Source organism: Lithobates pipiens, unplaced genomic scaffold (genome assembly GCF_037356315.1).
Source record: "Lithobates pipiens isolate NorthernLeopardFrog02 unplaced genomic scaffold, aLitPip1_a1.2 Scaffold_18, whole genome shotgun sequence".
Lineage (NCBI taxonomy): Eukaryota > Metazoa > Chordata > Amphibia > Anura > Ranidae > Lithobates > Lithobates pipiens.
The window spans coordinates 209,982,931-210,010,485 of NW_027507758.1; the positions used below are offsets into that span (position 1 = coordinate 209,982,931).

General features: G+C 44.4%; 1 protein-coding gene across 5 annotated transcripts in view; it reads left to right on the forward strand.

The window, feature by feature from the left end:
- Positions 1-27,555, forward strand: part of ARID4B (AT-rich interaction domain 4B) — a 2,504,499-nt gene that overhangs the window by 656,393 nt on the left and 1,820,551 nt on the right. For all 5 annotated transcript variants that reach the window (XM_077486552.1, XM_077486551.1, XM_077486548.1 and 2 more), the window contains one exon: positions 5,994-6,129. In XM_077486552.1, the coding sequence (XP_077342678.1) occupies positions 5,994-6,129 (136 nt within the window). The remainder of the gene's footprint in view (positions 1-5,993; positions 6,130-27,555) is intronic.

Here is a 27,555-nt window from a genome sequence, read left to right on the forward strand (position 1 = left end):
ACAGCTAAAAAAACTAAGGAGAGTTAAATTTGCTGCTTCTACCTGAATTCCAGGTCAGCCAGTGAATAAGGGAAGAACGGGTGCTGCAGAATCCGCCAATCAGGATGTGCAAGTACATTAGGAAGGGTGCTATGGGCTCTACGGGCCTGTGTTCAAATTATTGGCGGCTGTGGGACATACTTGTGCTAGTCACCACACCAGCTTGGACTGCACTTATGGGACTTGCCACCTCACCAAGTGTTACTGCCGTGCTGGTGTGTCTAAGACCAGGATGTACTCGACCCCTGGTGCTCGCCAGTTAACCAAAAAGTAGAACGGCACTAGTACTGGCACTCTGCTGGGTACTAGAAATATCATGCAACCTGGGCACGAGGTCAGGTATGCCTGACCTTAGCAGGGACCACTACTCCATCATCTGAGATATGTCAGGGTGCTGCTGCTCTCTACAGGTTTTTATTCTGAGCCTTATAATGACAGTGAGTCACTCTCATATGGTCATATGGTCAGAATACTGTAGACCTCTATGCTAGCGTACCTTTCTTTGGGCATTTTGGCCACTTAATTTATCGGTACCTAGTGTGACTCAGATAAAAAAGCACCTGATTGTCAGGGACTGCTTGAACCACTACAATAAAATGTAGCTGCTAGTGCTAGCAGAGATCAGGCCTGATCTTGCTAATGCTGCGGTTTTGTGTACTGTGTAATCTGACTCTATTTGAGATTGACCTTACGCTATCAAGCAGCATCCATAACACTAATTTAGTGAGCACAAAAACATTCTGTACACTGAACTAATGATACTGTGACAGGGCAGTTAAAGGGTTAACTGAGGGGCAATCAGGGGGGTAAACTTTATTAGGAAATATGTGGCGGGAAAGCAGACACTATCTAGGATTGACATGCTATCTAGCGTCACAGGTGACACTTATGCAGTGATCAGCAAAAAATCTGTACACTGTACCTAATGACCCTGAGATAGGAGAGGAAAGGGTTAACTGGGGGCAATCAAGGAGGGGGTTAAATACGCCTAACTCTGTAAACTGGTGTCAGTGTAGTGCTTTTACTTACTCTGATGCTATCTCATACACTGGAACCGAAAAGGGCTCCAGTAGAGAAGATTGCATTACTTCTTGTGCTGTTTACTGATGATGTTTACTGATTTGTCAGAACCAATCAGCAGGTCTAGGCCAAAAATAATTGGCCTGGACTTGTTAATTGATTGGTGTTAAAACGCATTATGGCCCCTGGATCGGGATTATGCAGGGGGAGCGGATCACGTGTATATATACACATGATCCTGCGGAGCGTGGCCACTTTTTAACAGTAAATGTGCTATAGGGCGGTCGGCAGCTGGTTAAATAAAAAACAAAAAACAAAAAAAACAATGTCCACTGTTATAGATCCAAAACTCTGCCCCCAACGAAGGCTTCCTCCTTCTGAAAACTCTGCCTCTAAATTAACTAAGGGGTGGTGACACCCGGTGACATCACTGGGCAGCCTCAACCCCTTGTGATGTCACTGACCCAGCATGCCCCTGGTTTTTAACCTGTCTGGTTTGCACCTCTTCTGCACCTCAAATGGTAAGATCCGCCGTTTACCATGTGTTAACTCTGCCAAATGATGGAGCGATCACTTGTAAACAAATCGGCGTCATGGCTGGTTCCTCTTTCCCCTCTCTGTACCGATCGGTACAGTGAGAGGGGAGAGATCGGGTGCAGCAGCACTGTGGGCTGAATCTGTAGTGCCCACAGCGCTGATCTGTTCCAATTGCACCTCATCGATCCATGCTCAGCCATTCCTCTGTCATACTCATCCAGCCATCCATATTCAGCAGTATTCATCCATTTCCATGCTCATCCATTCATACTCGGCAGTAGTCATCCATCCATACTCGGCAGCAGTCACCCATCCACACTCAGCAGTACTCATCCATCCATCCTCGGCAGTACTCATCCATCCATCCATACCCGGCAGTACTCATCTATCCATCCATACTCTGCAGTGCTCATCCATCCATACTCGGCAGTAGTCATTCGTCCATCCATACTCGGCAATACTCAACCATACTGAGCCATACTCAACCATACCCAGCCATACTCAACAGCACCCACTCAGCCACGACACATCCATGCCACTGCAGTGCCTCACAAAAGTATAATAGGTAGTCAAACTATATTTCTATGCCCCTAGAACACCTGCATGTTGGTCCTCTATATGTAGCCTGGCTGTGGAAAGGTCTCCCACATGTGTAATCACTGTACTTGAGGGGGGTAGGAGAATCTATTTTGGGGGTGTAATTTTTTGTATGTACATGCTATGTGTTAAAAATATTGTATAAATTAATAACTTTGTGTAAAAAAAATTCTTCCAGTGTTGGCAGGGCGTCAATAGACAACCTCCCTTGATTGCCCTGCTTGCAAGCTCCCTGAAGCACATGGGTGGCACACTCTGTGACTGCCGATTGCTTGAGATAAGATACAATCACAGTGGATTCAGCTTTTAGCCAATGACAGCTGATCACCTATGTGAACAAGCCAACAAGCTTTTTTTTTTTTTTTACTCCCCGCGATCACCGTGAGGACAGAAGTAGAAAGCCTGTAATCGGCTTCTGTTACTGGGACATCAGTCCCTGCCTTATTGCCCCACCAGTATCACCTATCAGTGTCCATCAGTGCCTCACCATCAGTGCAACCTATCAGTGCAGCCTCATCAGCTCATATCAGTGAAGCAGAATTACCTGTTTGCAAAATTTTCACACAAACTACTGTGTTTCCCCGAAAATAAGACCTACCCCAAAATAAGACCTAGCGTTATTTTCCAGGAGGGCTGCAATATAAGCCCTAGTTTAAAATGCTTGTAGAATCCTATAATCTACTCTATTAAGTAGTATATAATGTACAATGTGTGATTCTGTAAAATAATTGTGGAGAAGAGATCTGGCGACGCACAGAGCAGCGCTATAACGAAGGTATTTGGCACAATTATATTACAGAAACACACATATTTTACATTATATACTACTGTTATAGAGTGGATTATAAGATTTTACAAGCATTTTAACTTTCACACTGGGAATTTCTGTAAGGCAGGGAGAGAAAACCGCACATTACAAGGTAGGACCTACCCCAAAAATAAGCCCTACTGTATCTTTTGTTGCCAAAATTAATATAAGACCCAGGCTTATTTTCGGGGATACACGGTACAAAATATTTTTTTTCCCCAAAATTTTCTATTTTTTTTGTTTAGCAAAAAATAAAAAAAGTAATGATTAAATACCACCAAAAGAAAGCTGTCATATGAAAAAAAAAAGATGTCATATGGGTACAGTTTTGCATGACCGCGCACTTGTCATTCACATAGTGACAGCACTGAAAGCTGGAAATTGTCCTGGACAGGAAGGGGGTTTAAGTGCCCAGTAGGCAAGTGGTTAACCACTTGCCGCCCGCCCTATAGGGAAATGACGGTGGCAAAGTGGTTTCATAATCCTGATCGGACGTCATATGACGTGATCAGGATTATGAGCCGCTGCGCGCCCCCGGGGGCGCGCATCGTAGCGATCGTTGTTGCGGGGTGTCAGTCTGACACCCGGCAACTACGATCTCGGTAAAGAGTCTCCGACGGAGACTCTTTACCACGTGATCAGCCGTGTCCAATCACGGCTGATCACAGTGTAAATGGGAAGAGCCGGTGATCGGCTTTTCCTCACTCGCGTCTGTCAGACGCGAGTAGAGGAGAGCCGATCGGCTGCTCCTCTGACAGGGGAGGTCTGTGCTGATCGATTATCAGCACAGCCCCCCCAAGGATGCCCACACTGGACCACCAGGGACGCCACCAGACCACCAGGGAAAAGGTAATCCTCCCTAGACCACCAGGGATGCCAGTCAGCACAATGGATGCCAATCAGTGCCCATAATAGATGCCAATCAGTGCCCACAATGGGCATCACTGATTGGCATGCATTGTTTGGCACTGATTGGCATCCATTAGTACAGTATAACACCAATGCCGCCTATGAGTGCCCACCTGTGCCGCCTATGAGTGCCCACCTGTGCCGCCTATGAGTGCCCACCTGTGCCGCCTATGAGTGCCCACCTGTGCCGCCTATCAGTGCCCACCCATGTCCATCTGTGCCGCCTATCCATGCCCATCTGTGCCGCCTATCCATGCCCATCTGTGCCACCCATCCATGCCCATCTGTGCCACCCATCCATGCCCATCTGTGCCGCCTATCCATGCCCATCTGTGCCGCCTATCCATGCCCATCTGTGCCGCCTATCCATGCCCATCTGTGCCGCCTATCCATGCCCATCTGTGCCGCCTATCCATGCCCATCTGTGCCGCCCATCCATGCCCATCCGTGCCGCCCATCCATGCCAATCTGTGCCAGCTATCAGTGCCAATTTGTGCCACCTATCAGTGTCCATCCGTGTCGCCTATCAGTGCCGCCTATCAGTGCAGCCTATCAGTGCCACATATCAGTGTCCATCAATGCCACCTCATCAGTGCCACTTCATTGGTGCCACATCATTGGTGCCCATCAGTGTAGCCCCATCAGTGAAGGAGAAAACATACTTATTTACAAAGTTTTGAAACTGAAACAAAAAAAAAAACATTTTTTTTTCCAAATTTTTGGTATTTTTTTATTTGTAGCGCAAAAAATAAAAAACATAGAGGTGATCAAATACCACCAAAAGAAAGCTCTATTTGTGGGAAAAAAAATGATAAAAATTTCATTTGGGTACAGTGTAGCATGACCGCGCAATTGTCATTCAAAGTGCGACAGCGCTGAAAGCTCAAAATTGGTCTGGGCATGAAGGTGTTTAAGTGCCCTGTATTGAAGTGGTTAAATAGACACAGATTGTGAGTCTAACTTAAATTTTAACATTTTACTCTATATTATGTTTTGGACATTTTTTCTTTATTTATAGGATGGCCCTGTCAATGTTTAACCACTTCTCGACTGACGCATGCCGATGTACGTCGGCAGAATGGCACAGGCAGGCATATTGGTGTAGAGGTACGTCCAGTTTTAAATGCCGCCCTGCCATTGCACGCTCGCGTGTCAGTCAGGACCCCCGGGAGTCTGGTCGTGGGTCCCATGGACTCGATCTCTCGCATACCCGCGATCGTCTCACGGGGCGGCTGAACGAGGAGATGCCATTGTAAACAGCATCTCCCTGTTCTGCCTAGCAACAAGTGACGCTGATCTCTGCTCCATGTGATTGGAGCAGAGATCAGTGTTCACTAAAACTAAGCCCAGCCCTCCACAGTTAGTAACACTCCCCTAGGAATACTTAACCCCTACACTGCCACCCACTGGTTAACCCCTTCCCTGCCAGTATCATTTACACAGGAATCACTGCATTTGTTATAGCAGTGATTGCTGTATAAATGACAATGGTCCCAAAAATGTGTCAAAAATGTCCGATGTGTCCGCCATTATGTCGCAGTCACAAAAAAAATCGCTGATCGCCGCCATTACTAGTAAAAAAATATATATATTAATAAAAATGCCATAAAACTATCCCATATTTTGTAAACGCTATAACTTTTGCGCAAAACAATCAATAATTGCTTATTGCATTTTTTTTAACCAAAAATATGTAGAAGAATATGTATCGGCCTAAATTTTTGGGGGATATTTATTATAACAAAACGTAAAAAATAATGTGTTTTTTTCAAAATGGTCGCTCTATTTTTGTTTATAGCGCAAAAAATAAAAACCGCAGGGGTGATCAAATACCACCAAAAGAAAGCTCTATTTGTGGGAAAAAAAGGACGTCAATTTTGTTTGGGAGCCACGTCGCACAACCGCAGTTAAAGCGATGCAGTGCCGAATCACAAAAAGGGGTCTGGTCTTAAGCCAGCAAAATGGTCTGGCCTGAAAGTGGTTAATGTATACGGTACAGATTTTTTTGATTTTCTGTTAGATGCCATATTGCATGCTGTAGCACATACATATTTTCTTAACCAACTATATTTTGACACTGCAGTGCGGAAGATGAATCCTCCACCTCATCCAGTGATGAAGATGATGGCAAAGACAAAACTGGAGACAAGCTTCAGGGAAAGGTTGTCTGTGTTTCCTTGAGCACTGAAGGAAAAAAAAAGCCATGGGTTCCTGCACTGGTATGTGTGTTTTTCTTTTGTTTTGTTTTTTATTCTTTGATTATAGTATTTATCTCTAAAAAGACAAACCAAACACATATAGAAAACGTCAGTGAAATAAAGATGATGTAAAATCTCTAATAGGATGAGAGGCTTAAGTAACAGAAAAGGCTACAGAAAACAGATATTTAAATATTCTCTACCCCTTTTCTCCTTTTGGCCCCGCATATCCTTTATTAGACTTTTTTTGTGTATTTTGCATGCAAATCACATGTAGAGCTCTGGGTCCTCTCCCAATGAGCTGACAATGAGGATGAATAACATCGTACAGTGCTTTCACCCACCAGTGTGCACAGCTCTATTTGTAGTTGAGGAGAAGAGTAGTCACCTCCCACCAGCAAGGACAGTCAGGCTAGAAAAGGAGAGGACCCTGAGCTTTATGGTAACAAAGTCCTTTTTACGGAGCCGAGAACGCTGTGGGAGGACATCAGAAAAGGAGGTTTGGGGCCACTCTGTGCAATACCAGTGTACAGATCAGGTAAATATAAACCATTTGTTTTATTTTAGGAAAAAAGGAGTCTTTAACAATCACTTTAACCACTTCCGGACCGCCACACATATATTTAGTGCAGCAGGGTGGCCCGGCTGTGCAAAATCACTCATATGTAACAGGTACGTGATTCACGACCCTTGGCTAGGGTACGTGCACATGCCGCCATCCATGTGGCGCAAGGATTTAATTTGGAACCGATCGATCATCATGTCCAGGCCAATAATTTATGGCCTGGTTCTGATGAATGGCAGAATGTCCTGTGCCTGTGTAATGTAAACAGGCAGGGGAAAATTATGTAATCTCCTCTCCTGGAGCCCTTTTTAGCTTGAGAGGAGATGGCATCAGATCGTGAGTAAGGCCTCTTTCACACTGGGACAGATCCACTCAGCTCCGTTGATCTCCACTGAACCGGCGTAAGAGAGGTCCATCTCTACTCATTGAGCGGGGAGGGACCTGTCAGAGCCCTGCTGATTCCTATGGGGAGATCGGACAAAAACTGACAGCATGTCCATTTTCATCAGATCTCATCCTATCCACCAGACAGATGGCTGAACGTATCACCATACTTCTGTCTTGATCTGATGGCAGATGGGTGTCGGCGGACACCCGCCTGCCCATAGGAGTAAATGGGTGGCCCGCTCGGATCCGGCTGAAAAAATTGACAGGCGGATTAGAGCAGGCTTGTTGTGGGAAAGGGGCCTTAAGCAGTACATTGATACCAGTACACACAGGCACATTTAACCCTTTGATCCCCCTCTCCCTCCGGCAACCCTTTCACTCCCTGTCACAGTGTCACAAAGTACAGTGTACAGATTTTTCACTCATCTCTGTATTGGTGTCACTGGTGAGGCCAGTTAGCTTTAGCGGCTGTCCCAGGTTTAGGGTAACCACCATATATTCCCTAATAAAGTTCTAACTCCCTGTCAGTGTCATTAGTACAGTGTGCAGATCTTTTTTTCTGATCATTGTATTAATGTCACGGGTGAAGCCAGTTACCGCCAGCAGCAGCATCAATACCAGACAGCGTCAGATTTTAACCCTTTGATTGCTAGTAATGCTAACACACACACACACACACTATACACCTCCATTACTAGTATAGTGTCTGAACGGATCAATATTTTTGATCTGATCAGAACTATATTAGCGTACCCAATAATATAGTTTTCCCAAAAATGCGGCGCTAGCAGGATCACCCCTGACACCTGCCAGCACCTGCACTTAGCCCCTCCACCCTCTCCATACAAGTGCAGCATCAGTAGATCACTGTCACTTCCTGTACATAAAACTGCAGCATTAGCCTAGCATTAGTCAGACCTGATCTCTGCTAGCACCAGCAGGTTAAAAACATTTTTTGTAGCGGTTCAAGCAGTCCCTGACAACCAGGTGCTTTTTTTTTTACCTGTGAGTCACACTAGGTACCTGTACATTTATTTGCCAAAATGTAAAACGGAAGGTGCACTAGTGAAGAGGCCTACAGCAGCCCTCAAAAAATCCACTTGCCTGCTCGCATTTTGCAAGTGGATTTTGAGGGCTGGCGAGCTATATGTCTGCCTGGCTGTGGGGGGCGAGCACCATCGGCAGCCTGGGTGGAATGGGAGTCCTTCTCCCAGCAATCGCGGAGGGAAAGAGAGAGAGCTGCCCAGGTGATCAGAGCGCATGGAACACAGCGATAATGGTTTTCATTTCAATTGCTGTGTTTCCCACCACTCGCTGTTAGATACAGCCCCTCCTCCTGGTCCCGGGACTTTGATAGACAGATCACCCGTCCAATCCCAGTGACAGGTGATCTATCAAAGTTCCCCCTGGTCAGGGGGCGTGGCTGTATATAACGTTGAGTGGCGGGACCACGGCAATTGAAATTAATGCGGTTATCTCTGTGTTCCCTGTGCTGTGCTTTGATCACCTGGTCGACTCTCCTGTTTCTCTCCTCCCCTGCACAGGTAGCCTGCATTGGTGGCCACAGATAAAGTTGTTAAGATAACATTTTTATAACTTAATTCTGCATAAAACATTTAAGTGTCATTTCATGAGAATTTATGAGGGCATGTTTAGGGGCCTGGGGCCTTGAGGCCTTGAGGCCTGGCTAGTAGCTCAGGACTTTAAATTTTGAGCCCTGGCCTACTGGATACTGAGCATGACAGATGAGAGCGATGGGGAGCAATGGTCCTCACTGTCAAATGCAGGCTCGGTATTCAAACCTGTAGAGAGCAACGGCACCCTAACACAGTGGTCATCAACCCTGTCCCCAGGGCCCACTAACAGGTCAGATTTTATGTATTACCTTGGGGAGATGCAGACTAGAATACTGCAATCACTGAGCAGCAAATAATATCACCTGTGATGTATTTCAGTTATCTTTCAAATCTGACCTGTTAGTGGGCCCTAAAAGACAGGGTTGATGACAACTGCCCTTAACAGATAACTCGGATGACAGAGTAGAGGTCCGTGCTAAGGTCAGGCGTACCCGACCCCATTCTTCTGTTGCCGAGATGTAAATATGGCATGATTCTCGTATGCAGCAGAGTACCGGGACTAGTGCCGCTCTACCTTCTGGTACACCCTAGTCACAGGGGTGTCCAAACTTTTTTTCAAAGAGGGCCAGATTTGATGAAGTGAACATGCGTGAGGGCCGACCATTTTACCTGACATTCTTTGAACCATTGAAAATTCGGTCTAAGTGTATCCATCCGAGCAATAATACACTGCCCAACAAGAATTCTCTTGCCTTTGTCATGCTCGTTCCCAACACACAGACGAATGCTCTGCACTTTAGGGGGTACCGTTAATTCTTAATGGTACCCCACACATTGGAAAATGTAGGGTGCTTTTGGTGCAGTGCGATTTAAAAAAAAAAAAAAAAAAAAAAAAAAAGCTTGGGAACTTCTTTCCCTGCATGTTTGTGAGTAGGGAAGTCCATTGAAATTAATGGGCTGCCCTACACACAGTACGCAGCCACACAGATGTTGCATTTATGGGCTTAAAACAGGCGGTGAGGAGGCAACATAATGCCTCTTTACCGTTATTCAAATGCCTTTGAAAAGAAATCTGTGCATGGATTGCTTTTCAGAGGAGCAGCAGTCCTGGCTAATATCACACACAAGCCCTACAAAAGCAGTTTTGATGGTATAAGAATGGGGGGGGGGGGGGGGGGTCCGGATTAAAAGTAACATACACACAGACACATGCACACACATGCAGACACACATACAGACAAATGCATGCCACACACACACACACACACACACACACACACACACACACACACACACACACACACACACACACACACACTTACATACAGACATATGCGCACACATACATACAGACACATGCGCACACACACACACATATACATACAGACACATGTGCACACACACATAGACAAATGATCACACACATACATACACATGTGCACACACACACACACAGACACATGTGCACACACACACACACACACACACACAGACACATGTGCACACACACACACATGTGCACACACACATGTGCACACACACACACATGTGCACACACACATGTGCACACACACACACACATGTGCACACACACATGTGCACACACATGTGCACACACACATGCACACACACATGCACACACATGTGCACACACACATGCACACACATGTGCACACACACATGCACACACATGTGCACACACACATGCACACACACACACACACACACACACACACACACACACACACACACACACATGAATAAAGCCCTTTTTAACACTAATTTAGCTAGTAGCATAGTACAATACCTTTTGCAGCTTCCTCATTCAGCCGGGAACTGCACTGTAGGGGGAAGCAGAGAGCACAGCACACTCCTCTGCACTTTACTTTCACTTTTGAAGCTCACGGAGCTTCTCACAGTGCCAGGGATCGGGCTCATCTGGCAACCCTGCTCCCGCAACACACTAAATTGAGAAAGACCAGGCGGACCATTCAAAACTGGACCGGAATTGGCCCGCAGGCTGGACTTTGGACATGCCTGTCATAGAACAAACCAGCACTGCAGTAACACTTGGTGATGTGGTGAGTCCCATAAGTGCAGTTCAAGCTGGAGCGATGGCTAGCAGAAGTAGAGTCCCACAGCTACCAATAATTCAAACACAGGCCTGTAGAGCCCATAGGACCCCTTCCTGATGCGCATGCAAATTCTGATTGGCAGCCCACAGATTCTGCAGAGCCTCTGCTTCCCCCATTCACTGGTCAATCCAGAATTCAGGTGAAACAAGCAGATTTAACACCCCTTGTTTTTTTTAGCTGTTTTTCACGGAACATCTGTACGGATCTATTGTGGACCAAAGCAATTTATATGCTAATCCATTTATTTTTCTGGGCCTATCGCTCAACATGGGCATTACAAAAAAGAATGAGTTGCGGTCTTATTTTTCCATTGACCCAACTCATCATATGCCCGTGTTCTCTGCTGCCATGGCCAGGGCTAGATACAAGCAAATATCAACGACACTGGAAGAGAACACACTGCCACGAAGGGCTTGGAGAGTGCTGCTCACCCCACACAAATGAAAAAATGGAACAAGTTCCCCCACAATCGGGGTTTTTAGGCAGCAAAAAACAATAATAAATGCATATCAGGATAATATGAAAAATATTTTAATATTTATTACCATGAAAAAATAGCAACATGGCACAGAGGTAAAAACATGAGCTCCACCTGAACAGTTAAAAAAGGACTCCTGTGTAAAGAGTACAATAATAATGGATGTGCACAAACAGACACAACTATAAATGACACTGTATACTATAACAACAGTAGAAGTATAGTCCTAACGTGTTTCAACCCACTCAGGGGGTCTTCTTCGGAGAAATGGTCTGTTATAAAACAAAGATGCAATAAATAAATACATTGAATGTTAATTATACTGGGAATACCTTATATTTTTTAGTATAATTTACCCAATAATGCACGTCCAAGGAAATAAAATAAATTAAAGTGCTTTAAGTAGAGTTCCTGCACAAGGTGGTGCCTCAATTTCCTTCACATATCAAGAATGTTACCAAATCCAAAGATGTCACCAAATGCCAGGGGGGAAAGGTCAAAGGTCCAGAGGCGTGGCTCACGAGAGGTCACACAAATACCTCACCACCCATGGATATAGGGAGTGGGTGCGGACGTAGGCAGCCGGACAATATGGTGAGTCACACCTATGATAGAATCCCAATATATAAATAAAATTAGGAACATATTTTTAACGTATGATCACAGGGTGTATATACGGCATGAAACTATTGTCATACCTATAATCTATGTATATAAAGGATAACCACACCTGGGTGTTTAGGTATATATATATAAGTTAGTTTGAGAAGGAAAAAAAGGAGGAGCGAAAACAACGCTCGCAGACTCGGTTTCTGATTAAAAAAAAAGGGGGGGGGAAGCCCCAAAAACTGTGCACTTGAAAAGAGAGGAAAAAAGAAAAGGAAAAAAGTGAAAAACCGAAAAACCAATTGAAAAATGATAAATAAATAAATAAATACATAAATCAATAAAAGAAAACAACAAAAATGAAAACAGCAAAAGATAAGTGAAAGAAAGAAACACTAAGTGAAAAAAGTGCCAGTGAGGAGGTGACTAATGTGTGTGTGAAACAACAAAGCTGTATGTATACTAAGGTGAATGAATGTGAGAAATATGTAAGTAATGTGAAAAATGAATAGTGACAAGGTACCTAAAGAGAACCAGGTGTGTGTGGGTGAACGTGATACCGACTTATGCGTGAAAAATTACATAAGAGGGAGAAAGGTGCTGGAAAGGTGAAAAAAATTAAAATAAATGAATAAAACGAAAAAAAAAACCAACAGAAACCTGAATCTAGGAATCTAGTCTGTAACTTATAAGCCTCTTCTTTGAAAAGACTATCATTTGAACAATTCCTACGGAGACGCAGGTATTGACCATAAGGTATGGACCGCTTTAAGGGAATGGGGTGGAAACTATCCGCGTGCAGTACTGTGTTGCCCGCTGTGCTTTTACGGTACAACGAGGTAAAAATTAGGTTCTCTGGGGTACGGCCGTTGTGATAGGCCGTACCCCAGAGAACCTCATTTTTACCTCGTTGTACCGTAAAAGCACCGCGGGCAACACGATATTGCACGTGGATAGTTTCCACCCCATTCCCTTAAAGCGGTCCATACCTTATGGTCAATACCTGCGTCTCCGTAGGAATTGTTCAAATGATAGTCTTTTCAAAGAAGAGGCTTATAAGTTACAGACTAGATTCCTTGCACGAGGTTATAGCCATCCATGCCTGCGCATGGCTTATAACAAAGTGGTGGTACTGCCTCGCAGGGATCTCCTGTTTTCCAAAAAGGAACATGGCGACCCTACTCTGGATCCACCTAGGATCACTATGCATTTCTCTAAACAACATAATATTATTTTCAATATTATTCAGAAATACTGGCCCATTTTAAAGGATGATCCTAAAATTGGATGCCTTGTCCCTGCATGCCCTCCCATTTCTTATAAAAGGGCCTCTTTGTTATATGATAGGTTGGTGCAGAGCGAATATAAAAATGAAACTAAAAGATCTAAACACTGCTCGGTTGTCGGCTCTTTTCCTTGCAATCACTGCTCTTGCTGCAAATACATCAGACGTGATAAGATTTTTCGCTTACCGAACAGTGCTACTTTTCGACCTATCCATTTTGTAAATTGCTAAACACGGGGTGTGGTATATCTCATGGAGTGTGAATGTGGGGCAAACTATGTTGGTAAAACCAAAAAAAAATTTCATCGTCGAATGTCTACAGCATGGAAATTGGCAATCATTATTTGCCAATAGGACGACATGCTGTAACAGTACACAACTATAGAATGCCCAAGATTACATTCACCGCCCTAGATCGAATACATATACCAGCTGGGGGGGTGATTGGAATAAGACTCTACTCCAACACGAACAGAGGTGGATACATAAATTGGATGCCACCTCTTTTCCAGGACTCAACAAGTCTGTCTCCTTTGCTCCTTTTTTAAAGGGGTTTACCTCTGGAAGGACACAGTAGAGACCACCTGTTGAGCCCTTTCTCATTTGGTTCTTTCTTCCCTCTCACTTCTCAAGTAATTCCTTAGTGATACTTCCCGACTGTCTCTTTAAATTGTTAGAAACATCTCAGCCATTGTTATTACATTTGGGTCCTAAATATTGTACCCTATATGGCCAATTCTCAAAGATTGTACCTTATATGGTTAATTTTCTAGAAATATTATTTATTTTGCTGTTATATACTCATTGTGGTTGCATATTCACTGTGGCCGGGCTCTAAGTAATGCATGCATTTGCATGCCAGTAAATGCATGTTATATATGTGAAACAATTTGAAATTATACAATATGACCGGTGAAACAAATGTGTGTTAATGTGGTGTTATGCTTTGATTTACCGTTTATGTCCCCCCCCCCCCCATGCCCTCTCCCCCTCCTTTTTTTTTTTCTCTCTCTTTCCATCCCTTTCACTCCCACACTCCCTGTCCCATTCAACCCTTTGAGGCGCGGTGGGGGTTTGGACTGACACGGTGTACCCCATCACTGGCACCACATGTTCTTTCCCCCTTGGGTGAATGCCACTCCCCACTATCACGGTCCAGCCGCCAGTTGCTTTGGGGGAGGTGGGTGCTCTGTCGTGACTCCCCGGCAAGGGTAAGAGGGGCTTGGGTTACTTACACGAGCCCCTCCGTATGTCTCCCTTTGTTTAATGGGCGGGCTGGTCCCGCCCAGTCATGAGGGACACTTATTCCCTTGCCGGCGGCATCCTTGGACACTTCCGGACGCGTACCTCGCGCTCACCCGCACTTTAGCGGACGCACGTGACGTACTGACGTCACGCAGTTGCGACGGAAGTGACGTCATTTTGGGGCCATTTGCGGCCTTCCGGGACGCCGGGGTGGCCACACGCGGCCCGGCCTGATTAGGCGGCCATGCGGAATTAGGCAAGTACCGGCCATTAGACAGGTGGTCTACACCTGTGAGGAATCCCAGGGTTCAATATAAGTATCCCTCCCTATAGAAAGTGTACACCCATTGTCTACTATCACATGAGAAAGGACTCAGGAACCTCTAGCTCTCGGACGGTATGCTTGGCTATTTTCCTTCTTGACCTGCATTTATATATTTACTATATATAAGTAACATTTTGAAATTCCTGTAGAATAATATTTTGATTTATCAAATTATAGATTGGGTGACTCCATACAATTCGAGTCAGTGACTGCGTCTGTCACCTTTCCCGGGCTAGGTTTCTGGTCACAGTCCCCCCTTCCCCATTTGGGAACTTTCTTACCAATCTTATTAATTCAGGTAATAGCCTTGATTCTTACTATGGAGATTGTTCACCTAATCAGGTTAGCATGTCCACTTTGGTTTCTGTTGTTTTTTTTTTTTTTTGTTTTATTCATTTATTATTATTCTTTTTTTTCACCTTTCCAGCACCTTTCTCCCTCTTATGTAGTTTTTTCACGCATAAGCCAGTATCACGTTCACCCACACACACCTGGTTCTCTTTAGGTACCTTGTCACTATTCATTTTTCACATTACTTACATATTTCTCACATTCATTCACCTTAGTATACATACAGCTTTGTTGTTTCACACACACATTAGTCACCTCCTCACTGGCACTTTTTTCACTTAGTGTTTCTTTCTTTCACTTATCTTTTGCTATTTTCATTTTTGTTGTTTTCTGTTATTGATTTATGTATTTATTTATTTATAATTTTTCAATTGGTTTTTCGGTTTTTCACTTTTTTCCTTTTCTTTTTTCCTCTCTTTTCAAGTGCACAGTTTTTGGGGCTTCCCCCCCCCCCCTTTTTTTATCAGAAACCGAGTCTGCGAGCGTTGTTTTCTCTCCTCCTTTTCTTACTTCTCAAACTAACTTATATATATACCTAAACACCCAGGTGTGGTTATCCTCTATATACATAGATTATAGGTATGACAATAGTTTCATGCCGTATATACACCCTGTGTTCATACATTAAAAATATATGTTCCTAATTTTATTTATATATTGGGATTCTATCATAGGTGTGACTCACCATATTGTCCGGCTGCCTACGTCCGCACCCACTCCCTATATCCATAGGTGGTGAGGTATTTGTGTGACCTCTCGTGAGCCACGCCTCTGGACCTTTGACCTTTCCCCCCTGCCATTTGGTGACATCTTTGGATTTGGTAACATTCTTGATATGTGAAGGAAATTGAGGCACCACCTTGTGGGGGAACATCCACTAAAAGCACTTTAATTTATTTTATTTCCATGGACGTGCATTATTGGGTAAATTATACTAAAAAATATAAGGTATTCCCAGTATAATTAACATTCAATGTATTTATTTATTGCATCTTTGTTTTATAACAGACCATTTCTCTGAAGAAGACCCCCTGAGTGGGTTGAAACGTTTTACAACTATACTTCTACTGTTGTTATATTACACAGTGTCATTTATAGTCGTGTCTGTTTGTGCACATCCATTGTTATTATTGTACTCTTTACACAGGAGTCCTTTTTTAACTGTTCAGGTGGAGCTCATGTTTTTACCTCTGTGCCATGTTGATATTTTTTCATGGTAATAAATATTAAAATATTTTTCATATTATCCTGATATGCATTTATTATTGTTTTTTGCTGCCTAAAAACCCCGATTGTGGGGGAACTTGTTCCATTTCTTCAAGCAAATATCAACAACCATGAACTCTGTTGTCCTCTGGGTGACCCTGGATATTATTGGCTACACAAAATTCGGCCGTGTATATCCCCGAACAAGATGTCTGTGTAGACGAGTCCCTGATTAATTTTCTGGCCGCCTTGTTTTCAAAGCTTTTCTCCCCAGCAAGGATAAAAGACATAGGGTCAAATTGTATAAGCTCTGTGACAGGGCAACAGGTTATACATGTAGTTTCCTGGTTTACGAGGGAAAAGATAGCCCGCCCAGACTACATAGGGTGACGCAACATGATTGTTTGGGACTTGGTGTCACCCTTATTCGGAAATAAATTCCATTGATACATGTTTAATATTTAAACAAGTGTGTCACTTTTTAGTCACCTTCTTTCAATTTGCAATTGGTTCATTTGGCACCGTGCAATCTAGTCGTCAGGGCTTTCCCCAATGGCTTGTAAATGCCTCACTTAGATGGGGAGAGAGCCTGCTTGAGGTGCAATGCAGTGAGGTGGAAGGACTAATGAAACATTTTCATTCTGCCTTCCATTCACGCAGATACGTTATGAGTTCTGGGTCTCATGGTAGCCACTTTCGAGGCGGTACCGTATGCTCAATTCCACACTCGAGTCTTGCAGAAAGAGATTCTGTCCAAATGGAACAAATCTCCGACATCCCTGGACTGTCAAATTTGGGTGAGCCAGCTAGTCAGGGATTCCCTTTTCTGTTGACTGAGGTCTCCGGCCCTTTGGTTCGGGAAGTCGTTCCTTCCTCTTCGTTGGAGGGTGATCATAACGGACACCAGCCAGATCGGCTGGGGGGGAGTTTGGGCTGTACAGTCAGCCCAGGGTCGCTGGACGCAAGAAGAATCCCGCCTGCCGATCAATGTACTGGAGCTTCGGGAGATCAGGCAGTGCCTCTCCACAGGGTCACAGAGGCTGCAGGAGCATCCAGTCAGGATCCAGTCAGATAACGCCACGGCGGTGGCGTATGTCAACCATCAAGGAGGGACAAGGAGCTTGGCTACAGCACTGGAGGTTGGTCACATCCTGCAGTGGGCAGAGTGGGACATACTGGCTCTGTCGGCCATCTACATTCCGGGCGTAGACAACTGGCAGCCGGACTACCTCAGCTGCTGGACCAGGGGGAATGGTTGCTGCATCTGGATGTATTTCAGCTCATTTGCCTAAGGTGGGGTACACCAGGGGTCTCTTGGCCTCTGGACTCAATCGAAAGGTACAGAAGTTTGTGGCCAGGGCAAGAGACCCCTGGGCGGATGTGTCAGACGCGTTGGTGGCTCCATGGCTGATTTATGCCTTCCCCCTGCTCAGGCTCCTACCCCATCTGCTACGCAGAGTGAAGGCAGAGGGAATTCCGGTGATTCTGATTGCACCAGATTGACCTCAACGTCCTTGGTACGCCGACATAGAATGGTGGTGGTTGTTCCTTGGCGGCTGCCGATGTGGGAAGACCTTCTGTCACAAGATCCAATACTTCATCCTGCTTTACCGTCACTGTTTTTTTTTTTTTTTTTTTTTTTTTAAATATAATTTTTATTAAATTTCACAGTTACAATTGGATTGTCAACCAAGGTCATATGAGTAATACGTTGTAACATCAAATAAAATACAATAGGTTGAGTGAGAACATTACCATTGGAACATAAAATAAAGTTGCATGTGAAAACTACTGTTGTTGTCAACCAACTGGAAAACGCGTCTAGTGAGACTTGTCCGAACCTCTCCGGTGCCCCAATTGGGATCACACTGCGCCAGAGGAGGTTCGTTGCTTGGATTCGAATATGACGCATACTCCAGGTGGAGGACCGCTATAAAAGTACAAAACGATGAATTGAATGCCTAAACAATTAACTTGCTTCAACTACTTGGTAAGGTACGTGAACGATAGTGTTCTAGGGATGACAGGAGGAGTATAGGTAGGGCAAATAGTGGAAGCGAAAGATAATATATTATCAACGGCCATACCATTCTTTCCAACAATTCCAGTTTTTGTCAAAAGTCAAGCAAGAGTTACTTCTAATCGCTAATAACCTTTCATAGTGATAGTTAAGATTTACTTGTGCCGTTACTTCAGAGGGGTTAGGAGAGAGAGTATTTTTCCAATGCCTGGCAATAATCAGTTTTGCTGTGGTTAAAATATGCGTTACGACTAACCGGAATTGATAAGGGTAGTTATGTATGCCTAAATGGAGAATTGCTAGAGCTGGGTTTGGATTCTGTAATATACCTGTGATTTCTGCAAGTATTGTGAATATTTTTCTCCAAAAGCTGGTTAGATTTTTGCAATGCCAGAAAATATGTAGTATTGTTCCGGTTGAGTCACAGTTTCTCCAGCATAATTGGGAATGCGTAGGGAACATTCTAGCTAATTGAAAGGGTGTCCTATACCATTTAGTGAGAATTTTTTGGGACAGTTCCCAGTGATTAATACAATGCGTGGCCTTGTAGTTGTAACGCAGTGCTACTCGCCAGTGGTCAGGATCAAACGTTTCATCCAGATCTTTTTCCCAGGACAGAATATTTGGCGTTTTGAGGAACTCGAGTTTGGATTGTAAGAGATTGTAGATAAGGGATATGCCTCTGCGTTTGCTGTATTGTGATGTAAGGAACTGCCATACCTGATTGTTTATCTGTATAATCGGAAGGGGATGTTTACTTAAGAATGATGAGATTTGTTTATATAACATAAAATGTGAGGTAGGTAGATTGTATTTACTTTGTAAAGTTTTAAATGGCCTTAGCGTGCCGTCGTCTAGAAGTTCTTCTATTGTATCTATCCCCAAATCTATCCATTTTTGAATGTGGCTATAGGGGAGGATTATACCGAGTGTCTGCAATGGTATTTTTAAGGTGGTGAGATTCTGTTCAGTTTTGGGTTGTGACAGAAGATATCTCCACGCAAGGAGAGTGGCCTTGGTGGTTGGGGACAGGGATGTAAGCGATAGTTGTTTCCAGGAGTCTGCTATCAGTAGAAGACTTAAAGGGTACGCCTTGTTGACCGATGCTTCTATGTCTACCCATAACGGAGGTGAAGATTCTTGAAACCAGCTTTTGGACTGGGCAAGAAGAGAAACCCAGTAATAGTCTTTTAGGTCCGGGAGTCCCATCCCCCCTCCCTTCCTATGTCGAGTAAGAACATTAAATGGACAACGAGCCCTTTTCCCTTGCCAGATATACAACTTAAGGGATCTGTTTAGTTCGTTGATGTAGGAGGCTTTAAACGGAATGGGGAGGGTTCTGAACATGTACAGTATTTTAGGGAGGATGATCATTTTGTAGGATGCAATCCTGCCTGCCCAGGAGAGTTCAATTTTGGTCATCTTATCCAAAGTTCCTCGGATGTCCGAGAGTAATAATTTAATATTAATCTCGGCTATCTTTGAAATCCTTGCTGCAAGTTGAACTCCCAGGTATGTTATGGATTTTTCCGCCCACTTATATGGGAAGGTATTTTTTAAATGAGTTTTAGTAAGATGGTGAACGCCTAAGTCTAATATTAGGGACTTGCTAAAGTTTACTTTATAGTACGATAAGTTACCGAAATCACTGAGAACGTTGTGGGTGAACTGAAGTGAAAGAGAGGGGTTGGTAAGTAGAAGAATAACGTCATCCGCAAAGAGGCTTATGACGTGGTTGACTTTACGGAATTTAAAGCCTGAGATGTGGGGATGAGTACGAATGGTTTCCGCCAGGGGCTCCATCATTAGGTTAAAAATTGATGGCGATAATGGGCACCCCTGGCGGGTTCCATTCGTAATTTGGAATTCTTTCGATAACAGTCCTGAGGTATAGACCTGTGCTACTGGATTTGAATATAGGGCCATAATAGCTGATAGGGATTCACCTTGGAAACCAAATTTTTGCAGGACTGCCTCCATATAGCCCCAGTGGACCCTATCGAACGCCTTCTCTGCGTCCACTGATAAGAGCAGAGAAGGCGTTCTCCTGGTCTCTGCTTGGTTAATAATGTTCAAAAGGCGTCTTGTGGCATCTGAAGCCTGACGGCCTTTGGTGAAGCCTGTCTGGTCTGATTTCACCTGGTCTGGGATAAGATCATATAATCGGTTGGCGAGTAATTTTGCATAGATTTTTACGTCTCCATTGAGAAGAGAAATGGGGCGGAAATTAGCCGGCGTATCGGGAGTTTTCCCCGGTTTTGGTAGTGTGATTACATAAGCCTTTAGCATTTCTGGTGGGAAGAAACCATTTGACCTAGCCTCGTTGAATAGTGATATAAGGTTTGGAGTCAGTATTTTGGTAAATATTTTGTAGTATCCATTGGATAAGCCGTCTGGGCCGGGGGCCTTATTGAGTGGGAGGGATTCTATGGCTTTTTCTATTTCTGGGATTATAAAAGGGTCGTTCAATGCTTGAAGCTGGGATTCTGATAGTGAAGGTAGATTGATTGTGGATAAAAATTTGACTATATCCGTCCTATTTGGTTGGGTAGTATTGGGGTCATCTTTTAAGTTATATAGTGACGAGTAGTAGTCCGCGAATGCGTCAGCAATACCCTGTGGATTTTCTATTTTTTTGGATGCGTCGGGGTAGTGCAGATGGGGAATTACCGTTTTGGATCTTCTTTGTTTTAATCTGTTTGCTAGGAGTTTACCTGCCTTGTTGTTATTAGCGTAGTAGTTTAATTTTAGTCTATTCATATGTTGGTCGTGTTGAGTACAAAACAGTTCCCTGAGTTGTGAACGTGTGTTGGCTAGTTTCGAGGCAGTGGCAGCTGTAGGTGTAAGCTGGTTTTCTTTTTCCAGCTTACGAAGTGCAGATGTGATTTCCGTAATTTTAGCCGAGCAGGCCTTGTGGGCTCCTGCGTTTAGTTTGATTAGGATACCCCGGATATAAGCTTTGTGGGCATTCCAATTTATAAAAGGGTTTGTGTCAGCAGGGGTATTAAAATGAAAGAATTCTGTTAAGTGGTTGGCGATCTCTTTTTGAAATTTAGGATCCTGAATAATGTAGTCATTGCAACGCCATAAGCGAGCTGCGGCAAATGCACTCCCACCCTCTATCTGAATAAGTACAGGTGCGTGGTCTGACCATGTTATATCATATATAGCAGAGTGGGAGATTCTCTGCAACAGCATCTTATCTACTAGAAACATATCTAATCTAGAGTATGTATTGTGTCTGGGGGAGTAATAAGTGTACGATCTGTCATTAGCATTTAGACAACGCCACGCGTCATACAAATCTTCCCTGATAAGAAAGTCCCGAAAATTCGGGTTACGATTTTTAGTGCGGGAGGAAGAATCTAAGTTTACGTCTACCACCATGTTGAAATCACCACAAATTAATACACTCCCCTCTCGCAACTCTGAGATCTTTTTAGTGATACGCTTTACAAATTGGAGTTGATGCGAGTTGGGAGCATATATACATGATAAAGTAAAAGGAAGCTTATTTATGGTACAAACCAAAATGATGAATCGACCTTCTGGGTCACAAAAGGAGTCTTTTAGATCAAATACCACTGTGTCTCTCACCGCAATCATCACTCCTCTCTTCTTCGTCATAGCAGATGATAAGAACACATGCGGGAAATTCGGGTGGGAACACCTAGGTGTGGCTGAGCTATGAAAATGTGTCTTTTGGACTGCTAGAATGTCTGCATTGTGCTGGATAGTCTCTCTCCATAGGGATCTTCTTTTAGCCGGGTGGTTAAGGCCTCTCGCGTTGATCGATAGGATCTTAACTGACATTCACAGATATGGGACGATACTGCAGTCGGTAATATCTTTGATCATGGGAGAAATGGCACAGTATTCTCTGAAGTGGAAATGATGTAGAAGCAACTATCAATAGGATCTCCGATAGGTTTGTATTTAGATATGTAACAGAGTTAAAGCATAGGTGGAGTTTTGCGACAGTCAATATCCAGGATGACTGCCAATAGTAGTGGAAATGGAGGCAAACAATCAAAAAAGCGGTAATGTCCGGAACTGCATGTGGAGATGATCTAAAAATTGCAGCTGCGAGCATAATAGTCGCGCAAAATCCCCAAAGATCAAAAGGAATGGGAAAACAAAAGGAAAACAAAAAGAAAACACTCAAAAACATACGAACAAGTCCAGACGGACCAGGCAAGCTGGCCGTCCAACTGGAGGAAGCTACGGTACGGTGTATGGTACCATAGGCCGTCGGGGAACCCAACTGTGTTTAGCAGGTCAAGTAGTACTGGTCGGTTCAGGTACGCCTCGAATTGGATCTTCTGCGCTGTTGTAGTTGCCACTCTGGTTGAACTTTGCCAGGAGGGGCCACCTGCAGTGGAGGAGGATCAGCACTAGTATCAGGCGGTAGGATTTGCCATTGACGGATGAGACTCAGACCATCTTCCAATGATGTAATTAAGTGAGTGGCACCCTGATGTGAAACGACAAGTTTCGCCGGGTATTTCCATTTATACATTATCTTGTGGTTTCGGAGCGCTTTAGTGACTGTCGCCATGTTGCGTCGCAATTGCAACGTGTGTTGCGAAAGGTCCGGGAGCACTTGTAAGCCTGCAGCCTGTTCTGGAATGTTCTCCGCTTTACGGAAGGCATCTAAAAGTAATTCCTTTGTTTGGAAAAAATGGACTCGAAGGAGCACGTCTCTCGGGACTTCTTGAGGTAAGAAGGAAGGTTTAGGTACTCTATGTATCCTGTCTATCTTCAGATCCAATGGGGACAGTGATGGCGCAACAGCATGAAAAAGATCTGTGGCATAGGACTGGAGCTGTTGCGATGTGACGCTTTCCGGTATGCCCCTTATTTTCAAATTGTTCCGGCGGGAACGGTCCTCGAGGTCTGCCAATTTCGATTGTATTTTAGATATAGAGTCTTGCTGGGACATATGGGAGTCCACAAGTGCGTTAAATGAAATGGTAACATCACTCATCTGCGTTTCAACTTGATGCACCCTGCCCCCCAGTTCAGTGATATCAGCTCTGCATTGCTGGAGACACGACATCATATCTGATTGTAGCGATGATCTAAGCGACATCAGCATCTCTTTAAGTGTAATATCCGAAATTGACTGCCCTGTAGTTGGAAACATTGCTATTGGGTCTGCTGGGGCATGTGTTCCTGAGTCTTTGTCAGTAGTACCACTCACCTCCATATCCAGGGCTGAGAATTTGTTAGGGTGTTCAGGGATATCCGGATCCAGCCTGGGCTTGGATTTCGCCGGGCTCCTAGTTGTGGGTGAGTCACAGGGCGATTTGTTTTCACTGTGCCGTGCAGCGAACATGTTATGTGCGGTGGCTGCGTTCCTCTCCTTCTCCTTCCGCTGCGCTTCCGGTCCGGACGGTGTCCCTAGAGCACTAGAGGCTTGCCCGAAGTTTTGTCTCTCGCCGCCATTTTCTTGTAGTCCGCGGGATACGGCCGGAAAAAAGGCCGGTAATTTTTGCATATTCTCCGCCGCGCGGAGCTTTTTCTTCATGTCCCCGGGACTCCTCGCTTCTGCGGCGTTTAGTCGAGCCGCGGCGGCGATTCAGAGGTGCGACCTAAAGGCGGTATGTCGATAGTTCCCCTTCGGCCGAGCAGAGCTCTATTCGCTTGCGGCCATCTCGTTCGGCGGTCGCCACGCCCCCCCACCGTCACTGGTTTTAACGGCATGGCTGTTGAAAGCCAGGTGCTAAGGGACCGAGGACTGTCGGATTCGGTAATCTCCACTATGCTGAGGGCACGGACGTCCTCATCTCAGAAGATTTATCATTGTATGTGGAAGGCCTACATCTCAATGTGTGAGGAGATGGGGTGGTGTCCGCGTACATATTCAGTTTCCAGAATCCTGATGTTTTTGCAGCGAGGAGTGGATCAGAAACTTGCATTAAGCACCATTAAGGGGCAGATATCAGCCTTGGCTGTCTCTTTCAGCGACCTTTGGCGACTCTTTCATTGTGGGGTACGTTTGTTCAGGCGGTTGGACATGTGGCCCCTCCGGTTCGACCACCGCTGCCTCCGTGGGATTTGAATCTGGTGCTCTCGGTGCTACAGAAACCGCCGTTTGAAGACATTAGGGAGATTCCCTTATTGATACTCTCAGAAAGTAGTCTTTCTAGTGGCTATTACATCTGGAAGGCGGGTTTCTGAGTTGGCAGCCTTGTCATGCAAGTCTCCCTACTTGGTCCTCCACGAAGATAAGGCGATGCTGCGCCCACAGCCTTCGTTTCTTACAAAGGTTGTTTCGGCTTTTCATCTAAATGAAGACATTGTGCTTTCATCCTTATATCCTTGGCTGTCACATCCCAAAGAGGTTGCTTTGCATTCTTTGGTCCGGGCTCTGCGGGTGTATTTGTCTGCTACAACTCCTTTTCGGAGGTCGGAATCCCTGTTCGTATTGGTGGCTGGTCAGAAGAAGGGCCTGACGCTCTCGTTGGCCACCATTTCTAGGTGGATCAGACAGATCGTGTTTCAGGCTTATGCCTTAAGGGGGAGGGCGCCCCCCTTTCCTGTGACAGCACATTCTACCAGGCCAATTGGTGCCTCCTGGGCTTTCCGACATCAAGCGTCCGTTTCCCAGGTGTGTAAGGCAGCGACCTGGTCGTCCGTTCACACTTTCACAAAATTTTACAAGGTTGTTGTGAGCGCATCTGCGGATGCATGCGTCAGCCGCAAGATTTTGCAGGCGGCCATTTAAGGTTGCAACTCCTCTATTGAGGAGATCTGGTTATGGGTTGAGTTTTATTTTCTCTTTCTGTTCCCACTCCTCATTTTTGACACTGCTTGGGGACATCCCTAAGGTCAAGATTAAAGGTGCTGTGTCTGTCAATGAACGGAAGAGAACATAGGATTTTTGTACTCACCGTAAAATCCTTTTCTCTGAAGTTCATTGATGGACACAGCAAGCGAGACACCCCCTCTTGCACCATCAAGGACAAAAAGTGGAGACCAACCCTTAAATGCAAAAGAAAATAGTCAAGCAGAAAAGGATATCTGTTCAGACCCCCATCCAGAAAAATGCTGTAATTGGGAGGCAAGAAAATATAGCCTTGGATTAGGAACCACCAGTCCACCAGCATTTGGCCCAAATTTATCAACAAAACCGACTTATTTGCATAATTTTATAATGGAAACTAAAAAAGTTTATCCCCCCCCCCAAAAAAAAAATCTCCCTTTTTTTTTATCTTACAGTGCCTTGTGAAATTATTCGGCCCCCTTGACCTTTTCAACCTTTTGCCACATTTCAGGCTTCAAACATAAAGATATAAAAAATGTATATAAGTCGCTTGGGGTATGTCTCTATCAGTTTTGCACATCGAGAGACTGAAATTCTTGCCCATTCTTCCTTGCAAAACAGCTGGAGCTCAGTGAGGTTGGATGGAGAGCGCTTGTGAACAGCAGTTTTCAGCTCTTTCCACAGATTCTCGATTGGATTTAGGTCTGGACTTTGACTTGGCCATTCTAACACCTGGATACGTTTATTTGTGAACCATTCCTTTGTAGATTTTGCTGTATGTTTGGGATCCTTATCTTGTTGGAAGATAAATCTCCGTCCCAGTTTCAGGTCTTTTGCAGACTCCAACAGGTTTTCATCCAGAATGGTCCTGTATTTGGCTGCATCCATCTTCCCCTCAATTTTAACCATCTTCCCTGTCCCTGCTGAAGAAAAGCAGGCCCAAACCATGATGCTGCCACCACCATGTTTGACAGTGGGGATGGTGTGTTGAGGGTGATGAGCTGTGTTACTTTTACGCCAAACATATCGTTTTGCATTGTGGGCAAAAAGTTGGATTTTGGTTTCATCTGACCAGAGCACCTTCTTCCACATGTTTGGTGTGTCTCCCAGGTGGCTTGTGGCAAACTTTAGACGAGACTTTTTATGGATATCTTTGAGAAATGGCTTTCTTCTTGCCACTCTTCCATAAAGGCCAGATTTGTGCAGTGTACGACTGATTGTTGTCCTATGGACAGACTCTCCCACCTCAGCTGTAGTTCTCTGCAGTTCATCCAGAGTGATCATGGGCCTCTTGGCTGCATCTCTGATCAGTCTTGTCCTTGTCTGAGCTGAAAGTTTAGAGGAACGGCCAGGTCTTGGTAGATTTGCAGTGGTCTGATACTCCTTCCATTTCAAAATGATCGCTTGCACAGTGCTCCTTGGGATGTTTAAAGCTTGGGAAATCTTTTTGTATCCAAATTCAGCTTTAAACTTCTCCACAACAGTATTACAGACCTGCCTGGTGTGTTCCTTGGTCTTCATGATGCTCTCTGCGGTTTCAACAGAACTCTGAGACTATCACAGAGCAGGTGCATTTATACAGAGACTTGATTACACACAGGTGGATTCTATTTATCACCATCAGTCATTTAGGACAACACTGGATCATTCAGAGATCCTCGCTGAACTTCTGGAGTGAGTTTGCTGCACTGAAAGTAAAGGGGCCGAATAATTTTGCACGCACCACTTTTCAGTTTTTTATTTGCTAAAAAAGTTTAAATTATCCAATAGATTTCGTTCCACTTCACAATTGTGTCCCACTTGTTGGTGATTCTTCACAAAAAATTTAAATTTTATATCTATGTTTGAAGCCTGAAATGTGGCAAAAGGTTGAAAAGTTCAAGGGGGCCGAATACTTTCGCAAGGCACTGTATATCCCAAAAAATATAAAAACCCAGTGGTGATTAAATACCACCAAAAGAAAGCTCTATTTGTGTGGAAGAAAATTATGAAAATTTTGTTTAGGTAATTGTTGTTCAAAGTGTGGGAGCACTGAAAGCTGAAATTTGTGTATGGGTGGGGGTGGGGGGGGGGGTTGAAAGTGCCCTGTATTGAAGTGGTTAAGAACACCGCGGCCACCTGCTCTTTAACAACCACGTTGTTTACTGGTCATTAAGGATGCCGGTGGCTTTCGGTACCCTAATATCACATGCCGGCACCACTACTTATTCACCACATTCATTTTTTTTCTCCCTTTTGTGACTCCACTTTCACTCCCTGTTTTATGAGGTATTTACTAAGCTAAAAATGTGTTATTACTCTTATGTCTCTTGCTCAATGAAGGATGACAATAGTATACAGAAAGGCACCATAAAATGCGCCATATTAGGACTAATTCGATCAGGATGTTGTACCAGGTAAATGTGATATGGGGTAATCGGGTAGACAACAGCTTATCGCAGGGTGGAGAACCAAGCATCAGCCTCCACGGGGGAATCAAAGAATTTTGTGGTGCCAGA